At 49.1% G+C, this 22,746-nt stretch overlaps 1 protein-coding gene across 1 annotated transcript; it reads left to right on the top strand.

Moving 5' to 3' along the window:
• The first annotated feature begins 5,517 nt into the window (after positions 1 to 5,517).
• Positions 5,518 to 20,073, top strand: ZP4 (zona pellucida glycoprotein 4). Its single transcript, XM_068397433.1, is given in 12 exon segments — positions 5,518 to 5,716; positions 6,068 to 6,189; positions 6,268 to 6,370; positions 6,933 to 7,088; positions 7,465 to 7,652; positions 7,835 to 7,932; positions 8,271 to 8,401; positions 8,610 to 8,799; positions 8,874 to 9,021; positions 19,270 to 19,348; positions 19,682 to 19,798; positions 19,934 to 20,073. Coding segments are annotated over 12 exon segments (1,671 nt in total).
• The last annotated feature ends 2,673 nt before the right edge of the window (positions 20,074 to 22,746 follow it).

Here is a 22,746-nt window from a genome sequence, read left to right as displayed (position 1 = left end):
GATGATCCAGGGAACTATAGGCCTGTCAGCCTGACCTCGGTGCCAGGCAAGGTGATGGAACAGATCGTCCTGAGTGCCATTACACAGCACATGCAGGACAATCGGGGCATCGGGGCCAGCCAACATGGATTCATGAAAGGCAGGTCCTGCTTGACCAACCTGGTCTCCTTCTATGACAAAGTGACCCACTTAGTAGATGAGGGCAGGGCTGTGGATGTAGTCTATCTAGACTTCAGTAAGGCATTCGACACTGTCTCCCACAGCATCCTCCTAGACAAACTGGCTGCCTGGGGCTTGGATGGGTGGACTCTTCAATGGGTTAAAGACTGGCTGGATGGCCGAGCCCAGAGAGTGGTGGTGAATGGGGCAAATTCCAGCTGGCAGCCGGTCACTAGCTGTGTTCCTCAGGGCTCAGTTCTGGGGCCGGTGCTGTTCAATATCTTTATAGATGATCTAGACGTAGGGATTGAGTGCACCCTCAGCAAATTTTCAGATGACACCAAGCTGGGTGGGAGTGTCGATCTGCTGGAGGGTAGGAAGGCACTACACAGGGATCTGGACAGGTTAGATAGATGGGCCGAGACCAACAGCATGAGGTTCAACAAGAACAAGTGCCGGGTCTTACACTTCAGCCATAACAATCCCATGCAGCTCTACAGGCTGGGGGAAGAGTGGTTAGAAAGCGGCCCGTAGGAAAGAGACCTGGGGGTGCTGATCGACAGCCGGCTAAACATGAGCCAGCAGTGTGCCCAGGTAGCCAAGAAGGCCAATGGCATCCTGGCCTCTATTAGGAAGAGTGTAGCCAGCCGGTCTAGGGAAGTGATCATCCCTCTCTACTCGGCACTGGTGAGGCCGCATCTTGAATACTGTGTCCAGTTCTGGGCCCCGCACTTCAAGAAAGATGTTGAGGTGTTGGAGCGAGTCCAGAGGAGGGTGACCAAGCTGGTGAAGGGTCTGGAGGGTCTGACCTATGAGGAACGGCTGAGGGAACTGGGGTTGTTTAGCCTGGAGAAGAGGAGGCTCAGAGGTGACCTTATTGCAGACCCTATTGCAACTACCTGAAGGGAGGTTGTAGTGAAGTGGGAGTTGGCCTCTTCTCCCGGGCAACTAGTGATAGGACAAGAGGACACAGCCTCAAGCTTTTCCACTTTGCCAGGGGAGGTTCAGGTTGGACATCAGGAAGAATTTCTTTTCAGAAAGGGTTATTAGACATTGGAATGGGCTGCCCAGGGAGGTGGTGGAGTCACCATCTCTGGATGTGTTTAAGAAAAGACTGGACATGGCACTTAGTGCCATGGTCTAGTTGACATGGTGGTGTCAGGGCAATGGTTGGACTCGATGATCCCAGAGGTCTCTTCCAGCCTGGTTGATTCTGTGATTCTATGATTCTGTGTACAAGCTCTCAGTGGGGTGAGCCATCCTTGCTTGTTTCTCAAGTCTTCCTTGATATGAGGACTCTGATATGAGGAACTATTCCCCTGGAAGGGCCAGAGGCACTCTGGGAGGCTGCAGAGCATGTCTGGTGTGTTGCGAGGACTTCAAAAAGAGCTGGAGGCTTCCTGCCCAAGATTACTCTAGGGGCTGTGTACCTGTGAGGTCCCAACAGCAGTGGTAATGGCAGGTAGAAAGGACCCTCAGGGCTATGGCACTGCCTATGCTCGGTTTGCTCTGTCTGGCCATATCCCCTCTGCCTCTCCTGAGCTGTGACACTTTTGCAGGCAAACAGATCTCATCCAACTGAGCAGAAGGTGTTGCGAGGATAGGGCATGTGGGACCTGGTGGGAATTAGTGAGGGGCCTGGATGAACTGGGTGCTTGGTTGGAGTGTGCTGGGTTTGCTGAGCAGCAGTGTGTTAATGAGTTTCCCCTTTGGTAAGAGGTGCTAGCGAAGGTCTCCATCCCTTGCAAAAGTTTCTGTAGCTTCCCTGAGAGTTCTTAAGTCGTACTTGCTCTCTTGCATAGGTGCAATAATTTGCTAGTTGTTCATTATAAATCTCATTTCACTTCTTAAAGACCTGTACTTGATACGTTAGTGAAAAAACTGAATTGCCAACGAGTTTGGGCTAGGTGTTGGTCTGCTGGCCTAAACTGCTGCATCAGCTCAGATGTTGCCAGGGAAGTTCATGGAAGTTCATGGAAGTTCTAGTGACTTCCACCTGGTGAAAGTGGAGTTCATGGGAGTTTGTACTGCTACATGATGTCACTCTCCTGCCAGTGTTCATGACCTTACCACCTTCCCTATAAAGTTCTCTCGTTCCTGGGGACAAGGACTTGCTTTTCAGCTCTGTCTCACAGTTTGTGATACTTTGGGCAAAAGTCCTGGAACTAGGAATACTTCCAAGATTTCTTATTTCTATCAAGATAAAATCATTACATTCCAAATATTCCCACTACCCTGGCAGACACACTGGGGATTTATGTGGGGGGAAAATCCATAAGACTACTCACTCAGACCTTTCCCTGTGGGAAACCATGGGCCTTTTCATGTCACAGTAGCGTCCAAGGGTTTTGTAGTACTTCTGTTTGCAGACGCTAAGAGTAGGCAGGGCTGGTCTGTCCTCTCCATCCGTGTGAAAGTCCAGGAAGGGCAGGCTGAAATCCCTTCCTCTCCATCTTCCCCAGGAACTTTGGTTTTAAGTTCATTGGAGGCATGTATTACGGCTATTCAAAGAAAAGGCTACCAGTGTAGTAGCTTTGCCTCTTTTTTTCTAAAATAAAGCACAAGCTTGAAGAAAATCTGTCATCATTGTGTAGAATCTCCTGCAGGCTTGCTGCCTGTGCCTTCTCATTTTGGACCTTGGTTCAGAAGGTGGCACTGCAAAATGCCAGTCCTGCCCACTGCGTGGCCAGCACCCTTCATCCCTGGGACACTTGGTGCCGATATCCCTGCTGTCTGCAAATGCTGCTCAGCTTCTGTGGAGGAGTGTTTTGACTGAGTTGCTCCTCCATGCACTGCCATTTTGTGCCACATACGGTGCACGGTACAGGCCAGACACACAGCAATCTCATCGGAGGCAGTCCTACAATGCGCAGGGCATTTTGTATTCCTCTACCCAGCACTTCTTGGTGGTGGTGTTTAATATCTCCTTTTCTTCCCACAGGTCTCTAGAGAGCTTTCTTCAGCCAGGGCAACTCCTACACTGCCACTATGTCTGCCCCAGTCTCCCAGGCTCAAAATTGTTAGGAGGAGGGGATTTTCCTGATGCACACCCCAGGAAGATTTTAGCTTCCTGGGGTCATGATCAGCTTCAGGCTAGTGGTCTACAGAGACATTTGCCTCAGCTGCCTTCATCCTTTGTATGTCCTGTTTTTGGTGGCCTTGGGTGCTAGGTAAATTGGTGCTTACAGCTGGGTCATTGTAATGCGTGAGATCTATCGAATGGGTGAAGAAGAGATTTGTGAGGAAGAGAGACCTGCCTGTTTCCTCTCAGCCAGGCTGCTTTCCACTGCCTATAACAACTACTTCCAAACAAAGCATTTCATTTCCATTAATTTCAGGATCATTTCACTTGCCTCCCATCTCTACATCATCCAATAAGGCTGTCAAGTGTGTGCGTAGATATTAGGAAGGGGTGCTTACCTGAAACCATTCTCAGCACGGGTATTGCTTGGTGGATCTACAGCACTCTCAGTGTTGTTTTACATCGAGTTATTCTTCAAGTATGTGTAGACATTTTTCGTGTCAGCATAAACAAAGTATTGGTGGGTTAAAGTGTAATGAAATCTCTCTCTCTATAGTTCCAAAGTACTTTGTTTATTTGTTATTGTTTACCCAATTATCAGCAGGTAACACAGTCAAATGAAACATTCAGCAGTCAGAGTGGCTATGAGATTGGGGCAAGCTGTCTTGGCACAATGCTCAGCTATTACAGAGATGAAGCCTCCCTCCCTGCCAAAGTCCAAATGTTTTCCCTGAGTACCTCTCCACCATGGCTGCCCAGTGCCCAGGCAGCCACTGGGATAAGCACATTTGGTTCATGAGCGCTGCTCAAACAGCAGCCACGCAGGCAGCCTGTTGAGACCCATTTGCTTCAGTCCCTGCTGGGCAGAGCAGCTGAAAAGGTCTTGTACTTTGTGGAACAGCCGTCCTGGTTGGTGCATGAAATAAGCAGTGTGCGGGGTAGGCACGGTAATGTTCTTCACCCAACTGGCCGGCTGGGATCACAGCATCCTGTACAGCTGTAGGGGAAAGACGGGCTGTGGGCTAAGGTGGAAGAGCAGAGGAAACGTCTCCCTTGGACTCAGCTACTACCCATGCCTGTTGATGAGTGCTGGCTGGAGGGGTGAGCATGCTGCATGGTGCTGTGCAGAGGTCTGGGAGCTGGAGGGTCTACTGAGAGCAGAAGCATGGATGGCTACCAGTGGAAGTGCATTATTAAGGGTCAAGATTAGAAATTCTACTCATCTAACCCACACACCATGCTGGGATGTGTGTGATGGTCTAGTCCCAAAGAAATAAACAGATTACAAAAGAACATGATGGCACAGGCTATGCCAGTGCTTCCACTGCAAAAAGGAGGGCACAAAAAATAGGGCACAAAAAGGCAAGCACAAATTATGTGTGCATCACCTCTGCAACAGTGTAAAGACAGCCACATCTTCATTGCATGAATGCAGAAACATCTGTATGGAAAGACGGACAATAAGGCTCTTACTCAGTGTGGGTGCTGTAGCCTGATGTGTGTCTAGGAAGAAGGCTCTACATGAGACACATTGCAGTTACAAGCAGGCAATGGGTGCTGGCAGGCAGAGCTTTCTCTGGGATCACAGAGGCTCCCCTTAGCTGTGGTTTAGGCCCATCTTAGGGTCCCATCTGTCAGCTTTTGGGGGTGGGGGTTCCACAGAGCATATGGTCCTGCCACCTGGCAGCCAGGCCTGGAACAGTCCTGCAGCTATCCCCACACAACCACACTGCAAACGGGGCTGTAGTCCACAGCCAGGAGTGTTTAAGGGGAATCACCTCCTTTTAGGTGTGCAAAGCCTCCTGAGCTCCATAGCTTTCCGCAGATTTCATGTGGAGGGCTAATTCTGTGCTTATATGTCGGCACCCTGTATCTGGCCTTTGAAGCAGTGGTATCTTTAAAAGAGAAAAGAGCGTTGCCACTCAGCTTCTTGCACTCATGCCATGTAATGAGCAATTAGAGCAGCAGTAGGGTACATGGGGAAAAACAGATGGATCTCCTGGACGGGCCAGTGGTGGGAAGAACTCAGGGTGAGAAAAAAGGGTTTGAAGACCCTTCTGGGTCTCTACAGTAAATTGCACAGATGAGATCCTCTCAGCTTAGTGATATGAATACTGACCCACTCTTGACATAAGCTTAGCTCCTGCCCTGTGGTTTTCTTCAAAGGGTGCAAGCAGACTGTGGTGGGTTCAGAACCAGGTGAGGGCAATGGAAGGTGTTAAACTGCTGGGCCAGGCCAACCTGGACACTTCAGGAATTTCTGATCCCAGATGGCTCCACAATTTAAAAGGGCTAGGCTAAGAGCAGCTGCTTGTGGACCTTAGCAAGAGAGCAGGATGGGTGTTGCAGGGCAGTCTAGGACTGCATTTGGAGCTGTGCTCTTCTGGGGGTTTCTTGGTCTCCTTGCTTTGGTTGTAGGGGCTCAGGGTAGTTTTTTTTCTGATCCTACCCTGCTGGCTTGTGGCCAAGAAAGCCTGCAGCTCACCTTACCTCCAGGGTGGGAAGGGAATGCTTCCTTTGTGCTGACTGTTTGGGGTAAGTGAGGGTGGTGTCAAGAGGCTTTCTTGCTGCTGTATGTTTGCACAGTGCAGAGGTATGCCTGGAATGAGGAGAAGGGGGCAGGTTTTGATGTGAAGTGCTGCCTAACAGCTTCAGTGCATCTTGTGTAACCAGAGACTGTTTATATGACTCAGCAGTCAGGGGTTTTGGTGAAGTGCTGTGCCTGGGTCTAGATGGTCTTGGCTGCTGGGTTCCCTCATGCACCTCTGCTGGCCCAGACCCTAATAGTGTCTAGGGCATTGTTTCCTACAGAAAGGTAGAATTATAGCGGACCCCATCTTCAGTGTGGGATGCTGAAGCCCCTTCTGCTGTCTACTCTTTCCCTAGATACTGAGGGGAAGGCACATGCTCTTCAGAATGACTCTGACTGCGGTCTCTTGGTATCTGGGACTCCAGATGGCTCCAGGAAAGTGTCAGTGTCCTATACTGGTTGTTATGTCTTTGCATGGGTGAGTAACTTTAGGGGTTCTGCTGGGACTGTGTCTACTACTGCTCTGGCTGCCCTGACTGGTGTGACTCTCCCCCAGGATGGCAATTACCTCATGCTGGTTGGGCTTGAAAGAACAAATGCTACTAGACAAAAGGTTCTTCATGAAGAGAAGCTGCTCAGGTGCCCTGTGGACCTTCCTGGTAAGACTGACAGCTCCTTGGGAAACACTGCTTGTATCTTGTGGCGATGAGTGCCCTTCCTTTCGGATGGCTGTTCCTAGTCAGTCTGGGGGCTGGCAAAGGGGACTTATTGCTGTGCAGAAGGCTACCTGGAGAAGGGTTTGGACACAGGAGCCACCAGCTTGCTGGGGACTTGTGCCTCCTTTGCAGGGTCAGCAGGTTCCTTGTGTCTCCTAGCCATATTCTGACTGCATGAGTCCCTGCAAGTTCAGGGATTGAGTCAGAGGCTAGGTACAATGACTTTCTGAACTACCAGAGATGATCCAGAACACTTTACCTTGATGAATCCCATGCAGTCCAGTCTCCTGTGCATGGCTTCAGGGGGAGTCTCTGTTTCAGGGAAATGCAGGTCCCTTCTGAGCAGGCTTCCATGCCAGCTCCAGGCCATGTGTTTGACCCTCACCTGAGTCTAACCTCCCTTGATTTGTATGCAGAGTCACCAGGACACCTTCAATCAGTGTCCTCTGTGTCTTTGTCCCCCTGCTATTTTGCTTTAGCTGCAAACTCCTGCTGTTTCTTCCAGCCCTGGATGCTCCAAGCAGTAGTGTCTGTTCTGCTGTCCTCAGCCAAGACCGGCTGCCATGTGCCTCCTTGCCTATCAGCCGGGGAGACTGTGAAGTGCGAGGCTGCTGCTACGACCCTAGGGACAGGGTGAATCCTTGTTACTTTGGTAACAGAGGTAAGCGTGAGCAACTGTTCTCCCCTTCTTCTGGAGGAGCTGCAAATTGGGATTCTTCACTTGCCTGACAGAATAGGATTGGTGTGTACCAGTCCTGTAGGTATCTTAGGGCTATGTTTTTGGCTGTCAAGAGTACACTGTCTCATTGAAGTGTCCTGTCCTTTCATGTGTATTGCAACAGACCTGGGTTTATGGCCAGAATCAGTGTTGCTGTTAGAGCTGGTTGTACTTGTCTTGCTGTGCTTAGCACTTGCTTTGGGGGTTACAGGCAGGAGAACTTGCGAGACGTGCTGGCTTTGTCTTTGATGCGATGTTTGAGCCTCCTTTGCATCTCTTTTCTCCCTGAGCTCAGGACTGATTATATCTTTTCCTCTAGTGACAGCTCATTGCACACCAGATGGCCAGTTTTCCGTTGCCATCTCTCGGGATGTGATGCTGCCACCCATTATCCTGGACTCTGTGCAGCTGACCAGTGGACAGAGTACTGACTGTGCCCCTGTCGTGAAAACCAGTGCCTTTGTTGTGTACCAGTTCCCACTCTCTGCCTGTGGCACCACTTTTCAGGTAAGAGCTGTAGCTGTCACTAGGCTTGAATAGCAGGAGCTTGCGGACCTGGAACAACCTGACATGGTTTTGGCTACTTAATGGGCACCCTAAAGGCTTCCAGAGGCCAAATGCTGTTCCCCTGCCTGGCATTAATCCATCTTGACTTTACTGCAGTGACAGTGCCTGGTCTGTCATTCCAGGTGACTGGAGACCAGGCCATATATGAGAATGAGTTAGTGGCATCCAGGGATGTGAAGACTGGGAGCCTTGGCTCTGTCACTAGGGATAGCACTTTCAGGTAATGCACTGGGGCTGGTATTGCTGGGTGCCACTGTGTTCAATGTCACTAGAGAAATTCTTGTTTGTTACAAGCTCTGAATTCACAACAGGGCGCTGGACTAGGCTAAGGACTGGTATGCCTCTAGTTAGTGGGAATAAAGCTGGTGCTGATCAGTGGCACTCTGCAGACAAATCTGAACTCTGAAGAGAATTTCAAGTATTTGTTAAAAGGAAGTGTTGGAGGAAAGATTGGGGATATGATTAATTAAAGCAGATATTATGTTGCCATCTTGGAGAAAGGAGATATCAGAGTGACCTTTCTCATCTGCCTGGTTTGGCGTTTTCCTGTCCCACCAGGTTACACGTCCGCTGTAGTTACTCCATCACTGGGAGCTTCATTCCCTTGAGTGTTCAGGTCTTCACATTGCCACCACTTCCTGCTGTGTCCCAGCCAGGTCCTCTGTCCTTAGAGCTGCGTGTTGCCTCAGGTATGAGAGGCTTGCAGGACTTGCTCAAGCCTCTTGGTGCAGGGCTGTGGTCTCTGCTGAGTAATAAGGGAGTATTGATGGGTGAACCTGGCACTCTTCTTCCCTGCCATGGTGGGAACTTACTGATATAGCTATAAAGGATGCTCTCAGGTTGCCTCTTTCGGTTTGTTCCTGCTCTAAAATGGCTCTTGGGTTTCTTTTGCCCCAGATGGAAGCTATTCTTCCTAGTATACTGACAGTGACTATCCCATTGTGAAGACTCTGAGAGACCCTGTTTATGCAGAAGTCAAGATCCTTCAGAGAACAGACCCAGACCTGGTTTTGGTCCTGCACCACTGCTGGGCCACACCAAGTATCAATCCCCAGCAACAGCTGCAGTGGCCTGTTTTGGTGGATGGGTAAGTGACTTGTAAATAGGTTTGGGTAAGGGGAATTACTTGCACTTTTTTCACTGGTGGCCTCTCCTTCTCAGGTGCCCTTATGCAGGGGACAACTATCAGACACAGCTGGTGTCTCTGAGTCTGGCCTCAGGACTGCTGTTCCCCTCTCATTACCAGCGCTTCACCCTCTACACATTCACCTTTGTGGACTCCACTTCCCCGGAGATGCTCTCTGGGCTGGTAAGATCCTGTCCTGGTTGCCTAGCTTCCTATTGAGGACAAGTAATGTGTGAGCAATAAGAACCACTTCATAACTATGAGACTCTTGGCCTTTTTTTGGGGAGGGGTGGGGGGAAAAGACTAGGAAAATCCCCTCCTGAAAGAGGAGGGGAGAGGTTGATACAAGAAACTCTTTATACCCTGAGCTGAATGTAGAGATAAGATGCATCACTGGAGGGATGTGACAGAAAATGAGACTACTGAAAGGGTAGATCTGCTTAAGCAAGTGTTCTGTTGAACTAGCTCAGGGTGTGTGCTCTAACTATGCTAATCAGTATTCTGTAAACTAAATGTCTGAGCCAAAATGACTTGGAAATAGCTTTTGATACCTGGGAAGCATCTGGGCTCTGAATCTCACAGAATCACAGAATCACAGAATCACAGAATGTTAGGGATTGGAAGGGACCTCGAAAGATCATCTAGTCCAATCCCCCTGCCGGAGCAGGATTGCCTAGACCATATCACACAGGAACGCGTCCAGGCGGGTTTTGAATGTCTCCAGAGAAGGAGACTCCACAACCTCTCTGGGCAGCCCGTTCCAGTGTTTGGTCACCCTCACCGTAAAGAAGTTTTTCCTCATATTTAAGTGGAACCTCCTGTGTTCCAGCTTGCACCCATTGCCCCTTGTCCTGTCAAGGGATGTCACTGAGAAGAGCCTGGCTCCATCCTCTTGACACTTGCCCTTTACATATTTATAAACATTAATGAGGTCACCCCTCAGTCTCCTCTTCTCCAAGCTAAAGAGATCCAGCTCCCTCAGCCTCTCCTCATAAGGGAGATGTTCCACTCTGTCCTGGTTTGGCCCAAACCAGGCCAATTAGTCTTAGAGAAACCAAGGTCACTGCTAAATTCCTCACTGCTTACGAGTGAAGAGCCGAAGGGGGGTCACAGCTGCAGGGGGGAGCAGACAGGGCAGGTGACCCAAGATTGACCAACGAGGTATTCCATCCCACACACGTCATTCTCACTTTCCTATTTATCACTAATCCACTGCCTCCTGGAGGTGGGGCCCAGGAGGGAGGGGCCTTCCTGTCTCCCACTGATTGGTACCAGCTTTGCCAATTTTCCAGTTAAAAGCCTGCAGGTGTGATGGCAGGGGGAGCTATTGCATTTTGCCCTCTGCCCGTGCTGGGTAGAGCTACTGCATTTTCCCCTCTGCCTGTGCTGGGGGGAGCAACTCTGCCTGAGGAGGATTTCCAAGCTCTTGATCTTGGTTTTGTACATATTTGTATATATTTGGTTATTTCTATTATTATTGTTATTATATTCTTTTTCATTATTATAGTTTATTAAAACTGTTTTAACTTTCCAACCCATAAGTCTCTCTCCCTTTTCCCTTTCCCTTTCCCTTGGGGCGGGGGGGGGAGGGTTAACAGAGCATCTGCCACCTGGTTAATAGCTGGCCCAGCTTTAAACCGTGACAGATTTATTGGTGCCCAACATGGGGCTCGAGAGAAGCTCCAACAGGTTGCTCTGATAAGTTGAATCCTGGCTCTGGTGGGAGGAGACCCGGAGAGCTCAGCTGAGAGAATATCAGATTTCTTCCTTTGAGATTTACCAGGAGTTGGAAAGTTAAAACAGATAGTGAAGATGGTGATGTCGTTTTTGAATGCTGTGTTATCTCATCTTTTTATGGAGTTTCTTTCACAATTGAGTATTGCAATGATGCCTTACCTGCCGTGGGCACTGTGTTATTGCTTGCTTCTTATGAATGTTTACATGCAGTTTAGCAGTGGGCGCTGGTCAAAATGTATTGTTTTGGTATGGGGTTTGATACTGATTTATGCTGTGATAAACTGGGCAGTTACTATTCCGATCTCTTATCTCTATGACACAATGATGGGCAGCTTTAATCGCGAATCAGTAGCAGCGACTTCATCTGCACGCTCCAGGCGTCCTTTAGCTGATTCTGTTAATGATCACACTTCCAGTTTTACTTTGGGAAATAGTACCTTCTCCTTTTCTGCCAAGCTGATTCCACTAGATTTTGCGAAATTAGGATGGTGCTGTCTAGGTGGCATGTTTTTATTTTTGTTTGTCCTGAATGTGTTTCTGATGTGGGATAAGATTAAATATCGGTGCAGGGACAGTTGTAGGTGTTATGCAGCCACCTCAGATCCTACAGTGTGTACTGTCGCTACAGCCACTAAACCCACTAACACCTCGGCAGCCTGCACCACAGCTGCTACACCCCCCAAGATGGCCACTGCAGCTACTCAGACTCTCAGCACTCCCACGACAGCCACTACATCTACTCAGACCCCAGCATCTATCAAATCTGTACCAATTGCTCCTGTAACCAGGAAGAAATGCCAAAAGAAATCAGCTCGTGAAGAGGAGGATGATGACTCAGAGCCTTCTAAGGCAGAGCCATCATATGACCCAGGTGAGGGTCCCTCTCAGGCAGAGTTAGGGCCCGACACAGATGGGGGTTTCCTCGATCGTCCTTTTAAAGCAGACCCATCACAGAAGAAAGGTCCTTCTAAAGCAGAACTATCACAAGAGGAGGACTCGGACGTAGAGATAACCTACCACTCCTTGTCCCTGAAGGACCTGAGAAATATAAGGAAAGACTTCAGCCGTTATGACGGTGAACCTATTATTACCTGGCTGCTCCGATGCTGGGATAATGGGGCAGACAGCATGCAATTAGATGGCAGAGAAGCCAGACAGTTGGGATCCCTGTCCAGAGATGGTGGTATTGATAAGGCGCTCGCAAGAAAGTCAAACACTATCAGTCTCTGGAGGCGACTCTTGTCAGCTGTAAAGAGCAGGTATCCCTATAAAGATGACGTTATGAGTCACCTAAGCAAATGGACCACTATAGAAAAAGGTATTAACTACCTTAGAGAACTGGCTGTGCAAGAGATCATTTATAGACACCCACGGGACATTGTAGATCCCGTAGATCCTGATGAAGTGGAATGCAACCGATCCATGTTCCGGAAGGTTGTGAAGAATGCTCCGCCGACATATACCCATACATTGTCAATATTAGTATGGTGAGAAGATGATATGGCACGATCTAGTGTGGGTGAAATGGCTAACTGTATGCGACAGTATGAAGATAGTATTTCTTCCCCACTGCAGGCACGCATCTCGGCTGTGGAAAAACTGACTAAGGAGAACAAGGACTCATTTAAACAACTGTCAGACAAACTGTCCATGATCGAGAATAAACTTGACTCTCTACCTACACAGGCGCGCGTTGCAGCTGTTAGGAGAAAACGCTCTCCTACAGGACCAGCTCAAAGGAAACAGAACACATCACGAGGTATCCTGTGGTTTGCCCTGCGTAGTTATGGGGAGGACATGAGCAGATGGCATGGACAACCTACCAGTACCCTACAGGCACGAGTACGTGAGTTGCAAGCTAAAAGAAATACCAGAGAGAATTTTTCTAGGAGGATGGCTGCTCCAGTTACCAGTGAGCAGGACCCCAGTCAGGGGAGATGGGCCTCAAATCACTTTTTCCCAAGTGTGAATAGGAGAAATGAAGGTCCAGTCCCTGTGAGCAGCACGAATCCATTTCTTAATTAGGGGGGCCCTGCCTCCAGCCAGGTGGAGGAGAGGGACAACCGAGTTTATTGGACTGTGTGGATTCGATGGCCTGGCACATTAAAACCACAAAGGTATCGAGCCCTGGTAGACACTGGTGCACAGTGCACCCTAATGCCATCGGATCGTAAAGGGGCAGAACCTATCAGCATTTCAGGAGTAACAGGAGGATCTCAAGTGTTATCTGTATTGGAGGCCGAAGTGAGCCTAACTAAAAATGAATGGAAAAAGCACCCCATTGTGACTGGCCCCGATGCTCCGTGCATCCTTGGCATAGACTACCTCAAGAGCGGGTATTTCAAGGACCCAAAAGGGTATAGATGGGCCTTTGGTATAGCAGCTGTAGAGACTGAGGATATTAAACAGCTGTCTACCTTGCCTGGCCTCTCAGAAGATCCTTCTGTTGTGGGGTTGCTGAAGGCTGAAGAACAACAGGTGCCAATTGCTACTACCACGGTGCACCGACGACAATATCGCACCAATCGAGACTCCCTGATCCCCTTTCATAAACTGATTAGACAATTAGAAAATCAAGGAGTGATTGGCAAGACTCGCTCACCCTTTAATAGTCCTATATGGCCAGTGCGAAAGTCTGATGGAGAATGGAGATTAACTGTGGACTATCGTGGCCTAAATGAAGTTACGCCACCACTGAGTGCTGCTGTGCCAGACATGCTAGAACTTCAATACGAACTGGAGTCAAAGGCAGCCAAGTGGTATGCCACCATAGACATTGCTAATGCATTTTTCTCTATTCCTTTAGCACCAAAGTGCAGGCCACAGTTTGCTTTTACCTGGAGAGGTATCCAGTACACCTGGAATCGACTGCCCCAGGGGTGGAAACACAGTCCTACTATTTGCCATGGACTGATCCAGACTGCACTAGAAAAGGGTGGAGCTCCAGAACATTTGCAATACATTGATGACATCATTGTATGGGGAGATACAGCAGCAGAAGTTTTTGACAAAGGGGAGAAAATAATCCAAATTCTTCTGAAAGCTGGTTTTGCCATAAAAAGGGGCAAGGTCAAGGGACCTGCCCGGGAGATCCAGTTTTTAGGGATTAAATGGCAAGATGGGCGTCACCAGATCCCGATAGAGGTGATCAACAAAATAACAGCTATGTCCCCACCAACTAACAAAAAGGAAACACAAGCCTTCTTAGGCGTTGTGGGTTTCTGGAGAATGCATATTCCAGATTACAGCCAGATTGTACGCCCTCTTTATCAAGTGACCAGAAAGAAGAATGATTTTCAGTGGGGCCCTGAACAACGACAGGCTTTTGAACAGATTAAACAAGAGATTGTGCATGCAGTAGCCCTTGGACCAGTCCGTACGGGACAAGATGTTAAAAATGTGCTCTACACCTCAGCTGGGGACAATGGTCCTACCTGGAGCCTCTGGCAGAAAGTACCAGGGGAGACTCGAGGTCGACCCCTAGGATTTTGGAGTCGAGGATACAAGGGTTCCGAGGCCAATTACACTCCAACTGAAAAAGAGATACTGGCAGCATATGAAGGAGTTAGAGCTGCTTCAGAGGTAATTGGTACTGAAGCACAACTTCTCCTGGCACCTCGATTACCAGTACTAGGCTGGATATTCAAGGGTAAGGTTCCCACTACCCATCATGCAACTGATGCGACGTGGAGTAAATGGATTGCATTAATTACACAGAGGGCTCGAATAGGAAACCCTAATCGCCCAGGAATCTTAGAAGTGATCATGGACTGGCCAGAAGGCAAAGACTTCGGAACGCCACCAGAAAAGGAGGTGACACGTGCTGAAGAAGCCCCACCATATAATGAACTACCAGAGGATGAGAAGCAGTATGCCCTGTTCACCGATGGATCCTGCCGTCTTGTAGGAAAGCATCGGAAGTGGAAAGCTGCTGTATGGAGTCCTATACGACGAGTCACAGAAGCCACAGAAGGACAAGGTGAATCAAGTCAATTTGCAGAGGTAAAAGCCATCCAGCTGGCTTTAGGCATTGCTGAACGAGAAAAGTGGCCAAGGCTGTATCTTTATACTGACTCATGGATGGTAGCAAATGCCTTGTGGGGGTGGTTAAAGCAGTGGAAGCGAAGCAACTGGCAGCGCAAAGGTAAACCTATTTGGGCTGCTAAATTGTGGCAAGATACTGCTGCTCGGCTAGAGAAACTAGTCATGAAGGCACGTCATGTAGATGCTCACGTATCTAAAAGTCGGGCAACTGAGGAACATCGAAACAACCAACAAGCGGATCAAGCTGCTAAAGTGTTCCAAATAGATTTGGACTGGGAACACAAAGGTGAACTATTTTTAGCTCGGTGGGCTCATGACACTTCAGGTCATCAAGGAAGAGATGCAACATACAGATGGGCTCGTGACCGAGGGGTGGACTTAACCATGGACTCTATTGCACAGGTTATCCATGATTGTGAAACATGCGCCGCAATTAAGCAAGCCAAACGGTTAAAACCTTTGTGGTATGGGGGGCGGTGGTTGAAATATAAATATGGGGAGGCCTGGCAAATTGACTATATCACACTCCCTCAAACCCGCCAGGGTAAACGCTATGTGCTTACCATGGTGGAGGCGACCACCGGATGGTTGGAAACATACGCTGTGCCCCATGCCACTGCCCGGAACACCATTCTGGGCCTTGAAAAACAAATCTTGTGGCGACACGGCACGCCAGAGAGAATTGAGTCGGACAACGGGACTCATTTCAAAAACAGTCTCATAGACAACTGGGCCAAAGAGCATGGCATTGAATGGGTATATCACATCCCCTATCATGCACCAGCCTCTGGGAAAATTGAACGGTATAATGGGCTGTTAAAAACTACCCTGAAAGCAATGGGGGGTGGAACCTTTAAAAACTGGGATAAACATCTGGCACAAGCTACCTGGTTAGTTAACACCAGGGGATCTATCAATCGAGCTGGCCCTGCTCAGTCAGACCTTCTACATACAGTAGAAGGAGATAAAGTCCCTGTGGTGCATGAAAGGAATCTATTGAGAAAAACTGTCTGGATTCTTCCTGTAACGGGCAAAGGTAAACCCATTCGTGGGATTGCTTTTGCTCAGGGACCTGGATGTACTTGGTGGGTGATGTTGCAAGATGGTGAAGTCCGATGTGTCCCTGAAGGTGATCTGATTCTGGGTGAGACTACTTAAGTCTGAACTGTATGTTGTTGCTGCATAAGTGTCTTTCAGGTTAAGACAGTGGTGATGAGACCGGAACTAGCTTCATCAAGTGGCGTCCAGTAACCTCCTCGAGTCTGACATCTTTAACCTGCAACCCGTGGGCATGAACCATGACGAAAGAGAGACTGCTAGCCAGAGAGACTGCTGAGAGACTGCTAGCCAGATGGAAACCCACAATCCTGAACCAAATGAACTTAATGAACTTTTTGTATAGAGATGAATCATAAACTAGTGATATGTGTATATATATTTGAAAATGAAAAGGTAGTGGTGATCTGAGTATGACGTGAATGGTATGGAATAAGGGGTGGAATGTCCTGGTTTGGCCCAAACCAGGCCAATTAGTCTTAGAGAAACCAAGGTCACTGCTAAATTCCTCACTGCTTACGAGTGAAGAGCCAAAGGGGGGGTTGCAGCTGCAGGGGGGAGCAGACAGGGCAGGTGACCCAAGATTGACCAACGAGGTATTCCATCCCACACACGTCATTCTCACTTTCCTATTTATCACTAACCCACTGCCTCCTGGAGGTGGGGCCCAGGAGGGAGGGGCCCTCCTGTCTCCCACTGATTGGTACCAGCTTTGCCAATTTTCCAGTTAAAAGCCTGCAGGTGTGATGGCAGGGGGAGCTATTGCATTTTGCCCTCTGCCCATGCTGGGGGGAGCTACTGCCTTTTCCCCTCTGCCTGTGCTGGGGGGAGCAACTCTGCCTGAGGAGGATTTCCAAGCTCTTGATCTTGGTTTTGTACATATTTGTATATATTTGGTTATTTCTATTATTATTGTTATTATATTCTTTTTCATTATTATAGTTTATTAAAACTGTTTTAACTTTCCAACCCATAAGTCTCTCTCCCTTTTCCCTTTCCCTTGGGGGGGGGGGGGAGGGTTAACAGAGAGCATCTGCCACCTGGTTAATAGCTGGCCCAGCTTTAAACCGTGACACACTCCCTTAATCATCTTCGTGGCTCTGCGCTGGACTCTCTAGCAGTTCCCTGTCCTTCTTGAACTGAGGGGCCCAGAACTGGACACAATACTCCAGATGCGGCCTCACCAGGGCAGAGTAGAGGGGGAGGAGAACCTCTCTCGACCTGCTGACCACACCCCTTCTAATACACCCCAGGATGCCATTGGCCTTCTTGGCCACAAGGGCACACTGCTGGCTCATGGTCATCCTGTTGTCCACTAGGACCCCCAGGTCCCTTTCCCCTACGCTGCTCTCCAACAGCTCTGTCCCCAACTTGTACTGGTACATGGGGTTGTTCTTACCCAGATGCAGGACTCTACACTTGCCCTTGTTATGTTTCATTAAATTTCTCCCCGCCCAACTCTCCAGCCTGTCCAGGTCTCTCTGAATGGCTGCGCAGCCTTCCGGCGCGTCAGCCACTCCTCCCAGTTTTGTGTCATCAGCGAACTTGCTGACAGCGCACTCTATTCCCTCATCCAAGTCATTAATGAATATATTGAATAGAACTGGTCCCAGTACCGACCCTTGCGGGACTCCGCTAGACACAGGCCTCCAACTGGACTCTGTCCCATTGATCACCACTCTCTGGCTTCTTTCCTTCAGCCAGTTCACAATCGACCTCACTACCCGATCATCCAGACCACACTTCCCCAGTTTAGCTGCGAGGATGCTGTGGGAGACCGTGTCAAACGCTTTACTGAAATCGAGATAGACCACATCCACAGCTTTACCATCATCTATCCACCGGGTTACATCCTCATAAAAGGCTATCAAGTTGGTTGAGCATGACTTCCCCTTGGTGAAGTCATGCTGAGTGCCCCTAATGATCCCCCTATCCTTGATGTGCCTAGAGACAGCACCAAGAACAAGTTGTTCCATCACCTTTCCGGGGATGGAGGTGAGGCTGACCGGTCTATAGTTACCCGGGTCCTCCTTCTTGCCCTTTTTGAAGACTGGAGTGACATTCGCTTTCCTCCAGTCCTCAGGCACCTCTCCCGTTGCCCACGACTTAGCAAAGATGATGGAGAGTGGCCTAGCAATGACTTCCGCCAGCTCCCTCAGCACCCACGGGTGCATCCCATCAGGACCCATGGATTTATGGACGTCCAGGTTGCTTAATTGGTCCCTGACCCAGCCCTCATCAACCAAGACAGATTCCTCCTCTATCCTGACTTCTTCTGGGGCCTCAGGGGTCCGGGGCTCCTCAGGACAGCCTCCAGCAGTATAGACAGAGGCAAAGAAGGCATTCAGTAACTCCGCCTTCTTTTTATCCTCTGTCTCCAGGACCCCCACCTCATTCATCAGTGGGCCTGCATTGCCTCTAGTGTTGGCTTTACCTGCAGTGTATTTGAAGAAGCCCTTTCTGTTGTCCTTGACCTCTCTTGCAAGGTTTAATTCCAAGGAGGCCTTAGCTTTCCTAGTTGCCTCCCTACATCCTCTGACAACAGACTTATATTCCTCCCAAGTGGCCAGCCCCTCCTTCCACGATCTGTACACCCTCTTCTTCCACTTGAGTTTGCCCAGCAGTTCCCTCTCATGTCTACACACTTGGGGTTGACATGAGCTTCTGAGCAGTTAAGTCACATGAAGTTCACTGTGCCTTGTACTGTTTGCTCAGTGCTCATGGGATCAATTAATACTCAAAACTGATCCCAGATGTACCTAGCAGTAGTCAGTGTAATGGTGCTTGCACAGCTGTGCCCCAGGTGTCAGGGAGAAGTGCTGCAATGCCAGATCTGACAGAGTTTGGAGGTGTACAGTAAAGGTATCAAAGCTGCCTTGCAGCAGGCAGCAGAGGGCTCCAAGGCTCCAGCCTGTATGTGGAGCAAGCCAAAGCAATCTTTCTGCCTTCTCCCTTCTGCGACCAGGTACACTGGGTCTGCCTGGGATGGAGTTAACTTTCCTCATAGCAGCCCATATGGTGCTGTGGTTTTGGATTTGTGGCTGAAGCAGTGTTGCTAACACACCAATGTTCTAGCTGTTTGCTGAATAGTGCTTGAACAGCATCAAGGCTTTTTCTCCTTGCTCTGCTGTTTGTCAACCCCAAGTGTGTAGACATGGAGTAGGCTAGAAGCTGGGAGGCAGCACAGCTGGGACAGCTGACCCAAATTGGCCAAAGGGATATTTTGTGCTGTTTGGTGTCATGCTCAGCAATAAACAGTGGAGGTGTTTGTCTTCCAATGTAGCTGATGCTCAGAGACTGGCTAGGCATCAGTCTGCTTGTGGGAGCAGGGTGGGTGATTTGCCTTTGCATCACTTGTGCTTTGGTTTTGTTCTTCCCTCTCCTGCACTTGTCAAACCGTCTTTATCCCTCCAGCCATGGGTCTTCTTGCTTTTGCTCTTCCTATTCTCTCCCCACCCTGCTGGGGCAGGGTAGGAGTGAGGAAGTAGCTGTGTAGGTGCTTAGGGGCTGGCCAGGGTCAATGCACCACACCAGGATATCGCCTGTCTACAGATACTGCCTGAGTGATTCCAGACTGTGTCCTGTTCTTTCTAGGTGTACCTGCACTGTAGTGCGTCAGTGTGCCACCGGTCTGTACAGAAGTCCTGCACCACCACTTGTCCTGCTAGAGCCAGTAAGTGACCTAGTCCTCCTGCTTCCCCATCCAAAAGGGCAATAAGAGTCTAGCCTCCAAGCTGTGGGGGTAGTGGGACATGTAGGCTATGGACTAGTTTCGTCAAGCTGTGGACAGCTTGACAAGGCATTTCCTGCTCCTTTCCACTGAGGAAGGGCCCTTGCCCTTATGCCAAAAAGGCAGAGGTCTTCTTAGGCTCTTAATTCTGTGTTGACTCACATGGAAGGCTTGGCCTTCAGAGCTTCTCGTGTGTTGAGAAGCTGACCTGGACAAAGTTTGCTGACCTTCAGTGCTATACATCTTCTCACCTAAAACCTTCATATTGCTCTGTAGGGGGTAAAAGGAGTGCTGAGCATCCTCTTCAGGACGGTGCCTCGCATGTCTCCAGCAAAGGCCCTGTGATTTTCCTCCAGGATGGGCTAAGATGGGACACAGCTGAGGACGGCCTTGGTAAGCATGCCAGCCCAGCATAGCCTGGCTGGGGAAGGGGTCTGGTCTAAATCTTTCCTGCAGAACGACTGAGCCCCTAAGGCATCCCTGTGCCTCACGGGGGGAGTGTTAACTGGGGCCTCTCTCCCCTCACAGGAGCAGCTGTGCATGCTGCAGCCCCCTGGGCTCTGGGGTTTGCTGCCACAGCTGGGGCAGCTCTGTGCCTGGTGCTTGTGACTGCTGTGCTGTGGGGAAGGAAGGTATCTGTAACACATGAAATCCATGTATTGCAATAAAGTGGTTGTCAAACCCACTTGGTCTGTGGAATTCCTTCTCCCTGGCCCAGAGCACAGGGGATTCAACAGGAGTGTGTCTTGGGGACCCTGGCTGTAAGCCTTTGTTTGCAAGACAAAAAGTATCCTGATGGCTGTGAGAGCTTTCCAAATGCTTTTTCTCTGAATCCATCTCACTTTCTGGCTATTATTCTGCTTTGGGATTAGTGTTAACTGTTTGCTGCTGTCAAGAGGGAGCCCTTGTCATGGCCTGGGCTGCTGGGAAGCTGCAGACTGAGACAGGAGTGATACTCAGTGGTGTCTGCATTTCTGTCAGTAGCTAAGTACTTTTGAAGGCCACCTTATCTTGGCTTCTCTCAAACACTGAGTAGATGTGCAGCAAAACTAATTAAAAGCAAATCCTGCAGCTGCTGCTGCTTTGGGGATGCAGAGCTGGTATTTGACTGTGCAGAGGAGCTGGGAATTGCCCACTTGCTCCTGAGCTCACTAGGTAAGCCAGGGCTGTGCTCATGTGGCAGGACCTGGAGGCAGGGATGGCAAAGCACTACACAAATGGGCCTTCCTAATGATGCTGTACATGAACTTACCTCTCTTGCTCTGGAAACAAAAAAGGGAAGGTGGGATTTTTTTTTCTGGAGGATGAGAACAGGGGAAACTTCATTCCAACTGAAAAAATCAAAGGGCCTAGGTGGTTTGAACTTCAGGAAAAAATTCAGACTTGATTTAAAGATTAATCTTAAATGTTCATGTGAGAGCAGACAGTTGGGAGTCTTCAAAGCTCTCAGATTAAAGCTAATTTGACACCACTGTTGGCATAACAGTGCCACAGATGTGCTCTTTTGAGATGAGAAATAACTTGTTTAGAGCATCAGGAGCAGTTCAGTGTGGTGTGGTCAGTCACGGCAGCTGAGCTGGATCATTCTCGGCTTCCTAAGGTCCTGGGCAAAAACAGTCCAGCAAACCTCCCCTGATGGTGGAGAGGGAAAGGGGCTCCACCACCCCCCTTCCTGCCCAGGGTAGGGAAGATCTGGTGCTTCCACTCACACTGAGATCCCCTTACAGCTGATAGGGTAGTCCTTGAGCAAGGATGCTTGAAGGGAAGGAAAAATATTCCCCCTGCCCCACAGGCTTGATTAGAAATTCCCCCTGTTAAAAGACAGGGGAGTAGTCTTAACCATATAGGTTAGGGGCCTTTAGAGGGGAAGAGCAGCTCTTATATACTTGGAAGCAAAGAACTGAGCAGTATCTTGCTTGAGGTAGCAGATATTATTCTATTTAGTTGGCTTTTGCCAATACTGTTTGTGGTTGGAAGGTGTTAACAGGTGGTGGGAACTGCTTTTTAATTCCTTTCTTACTCCAACAAGAAATTTCAGGAATCATCTTACAATGTTTATATTTTTCTAGCAGAACTGCTCTTCCCTGCTACTTCCAGGATAACCAATGTTCTTAGTCTTGCCTGCTTTTAAAATGTAATCAGAAGAGGAGAAGATAAGATTTCTCCAAGTTGTATGATGGGAGGGTGAAGGAGATCACAGGCTGGAGAAATCATCAGCTGGAGATAGGTCAAACAGTCACCTTTTTTAAGGAGTGCCTCCGGCAACTAAATGGCCTTGGTACAGGTGGAGCTCTGGCTGGGAAAGCAGAGTGTAAACTCGTAATGTGCCTTATGACAAGTGTTTAGCAGATGTCTGTAATGTTAATTAACTGGGCAATTAGAGGAGTAATATAGACCACACCTTTTCAGTATACCAGGCAGGGTGCTCTGGCACTGTTTTTGACTGTGTGTGCTAGCCGAGATCTAAACACCTTCCTGACTGCTGCTGGAGTCTTCCCATGCCTCAGTAAGGCAAGCAAAAACATTTGCTTAGAGACCTTAGATGCCTGTGTGGAGGCTGAAGGGGCTAGGAGAGGAGAGTCCCTGCTGCCCTCCATGGGGTTGCTGAACTGTCCCAAAGTGGCAGGGAGCTCTGAGCATGTAGTGTCTGGGGATCAGGTAGATTCCCCTGCAAGGACCATCCCTTCTGGTGCAGAGCTGGATCTTGCTGTAATGGACGTGCTGCTTAGCGCAGGGTGCATGCAGTGGTAAGTGGAGGTGGGTGAGCAGAGAAGTAAACTTAGTTAATTCCCTTATCCACTCTGTGGGAAGTCATCTGTGCTTAAGGCTTGCTGTTGGGTCCCTAGCAGGAGGGGAAGGGCATGAGCAGCAGTGGGGTGTGAGTGTCCATGTGAGAAGCACTGGCACAGGGTGAAAGCTAGGCAACACAGAGGTTTCCTCCTCTGGCGCATTGTCCCCCTCTTCCTAGACTGTTCTCCTTCTCCACTGGGGTGTTAGTGGCTTTCATTACTGTTTTGTTCTGCAATTTTCTTTCCTGCAAAAGTGTACTCTTTTCCTTCTACCTTCACAGGTCGATTTCTGCCTTTTTTTCTCCCCCCTAAGACTCTGCTTTCTTTAGTTGGGTCTCATTGACTTTTCTCCTTTACTTTCTTCTGAGTAACTGCATGTGACTTCTTGTGTCAGCACCCTCTTTAGCTTCACTCCATACTGCCTAGTTATACAGCTGAACTGAAGGTGTGGTGGTTGCTGTAGACATTGGCTTAGACTCCTGCAGGTGAAGGAAAGCTGCTCTGTCCAGGAGGGTGCTGTGGGCTGTGAATGAAGGAGAAGCTGAGGAAAAG

Source organism: Nyctibius grandis, chromosome 4 (assembly GCF_013368605.1).
Source record: "Nyctibius grandis isolate bNycGra1 chromosome 4, bNycGra1.pri, whole genome shotgun sequence".
Lineage (NCBI taxonomy): Eukaryota > Metazoa > Chordata > Aves > Nyctibiiformes > Nyctibiidae > Nyctibius > Nyctibius grandis.
This window is presented reverse-complemented; position numbering and strand designations above follow the sequence as displayed.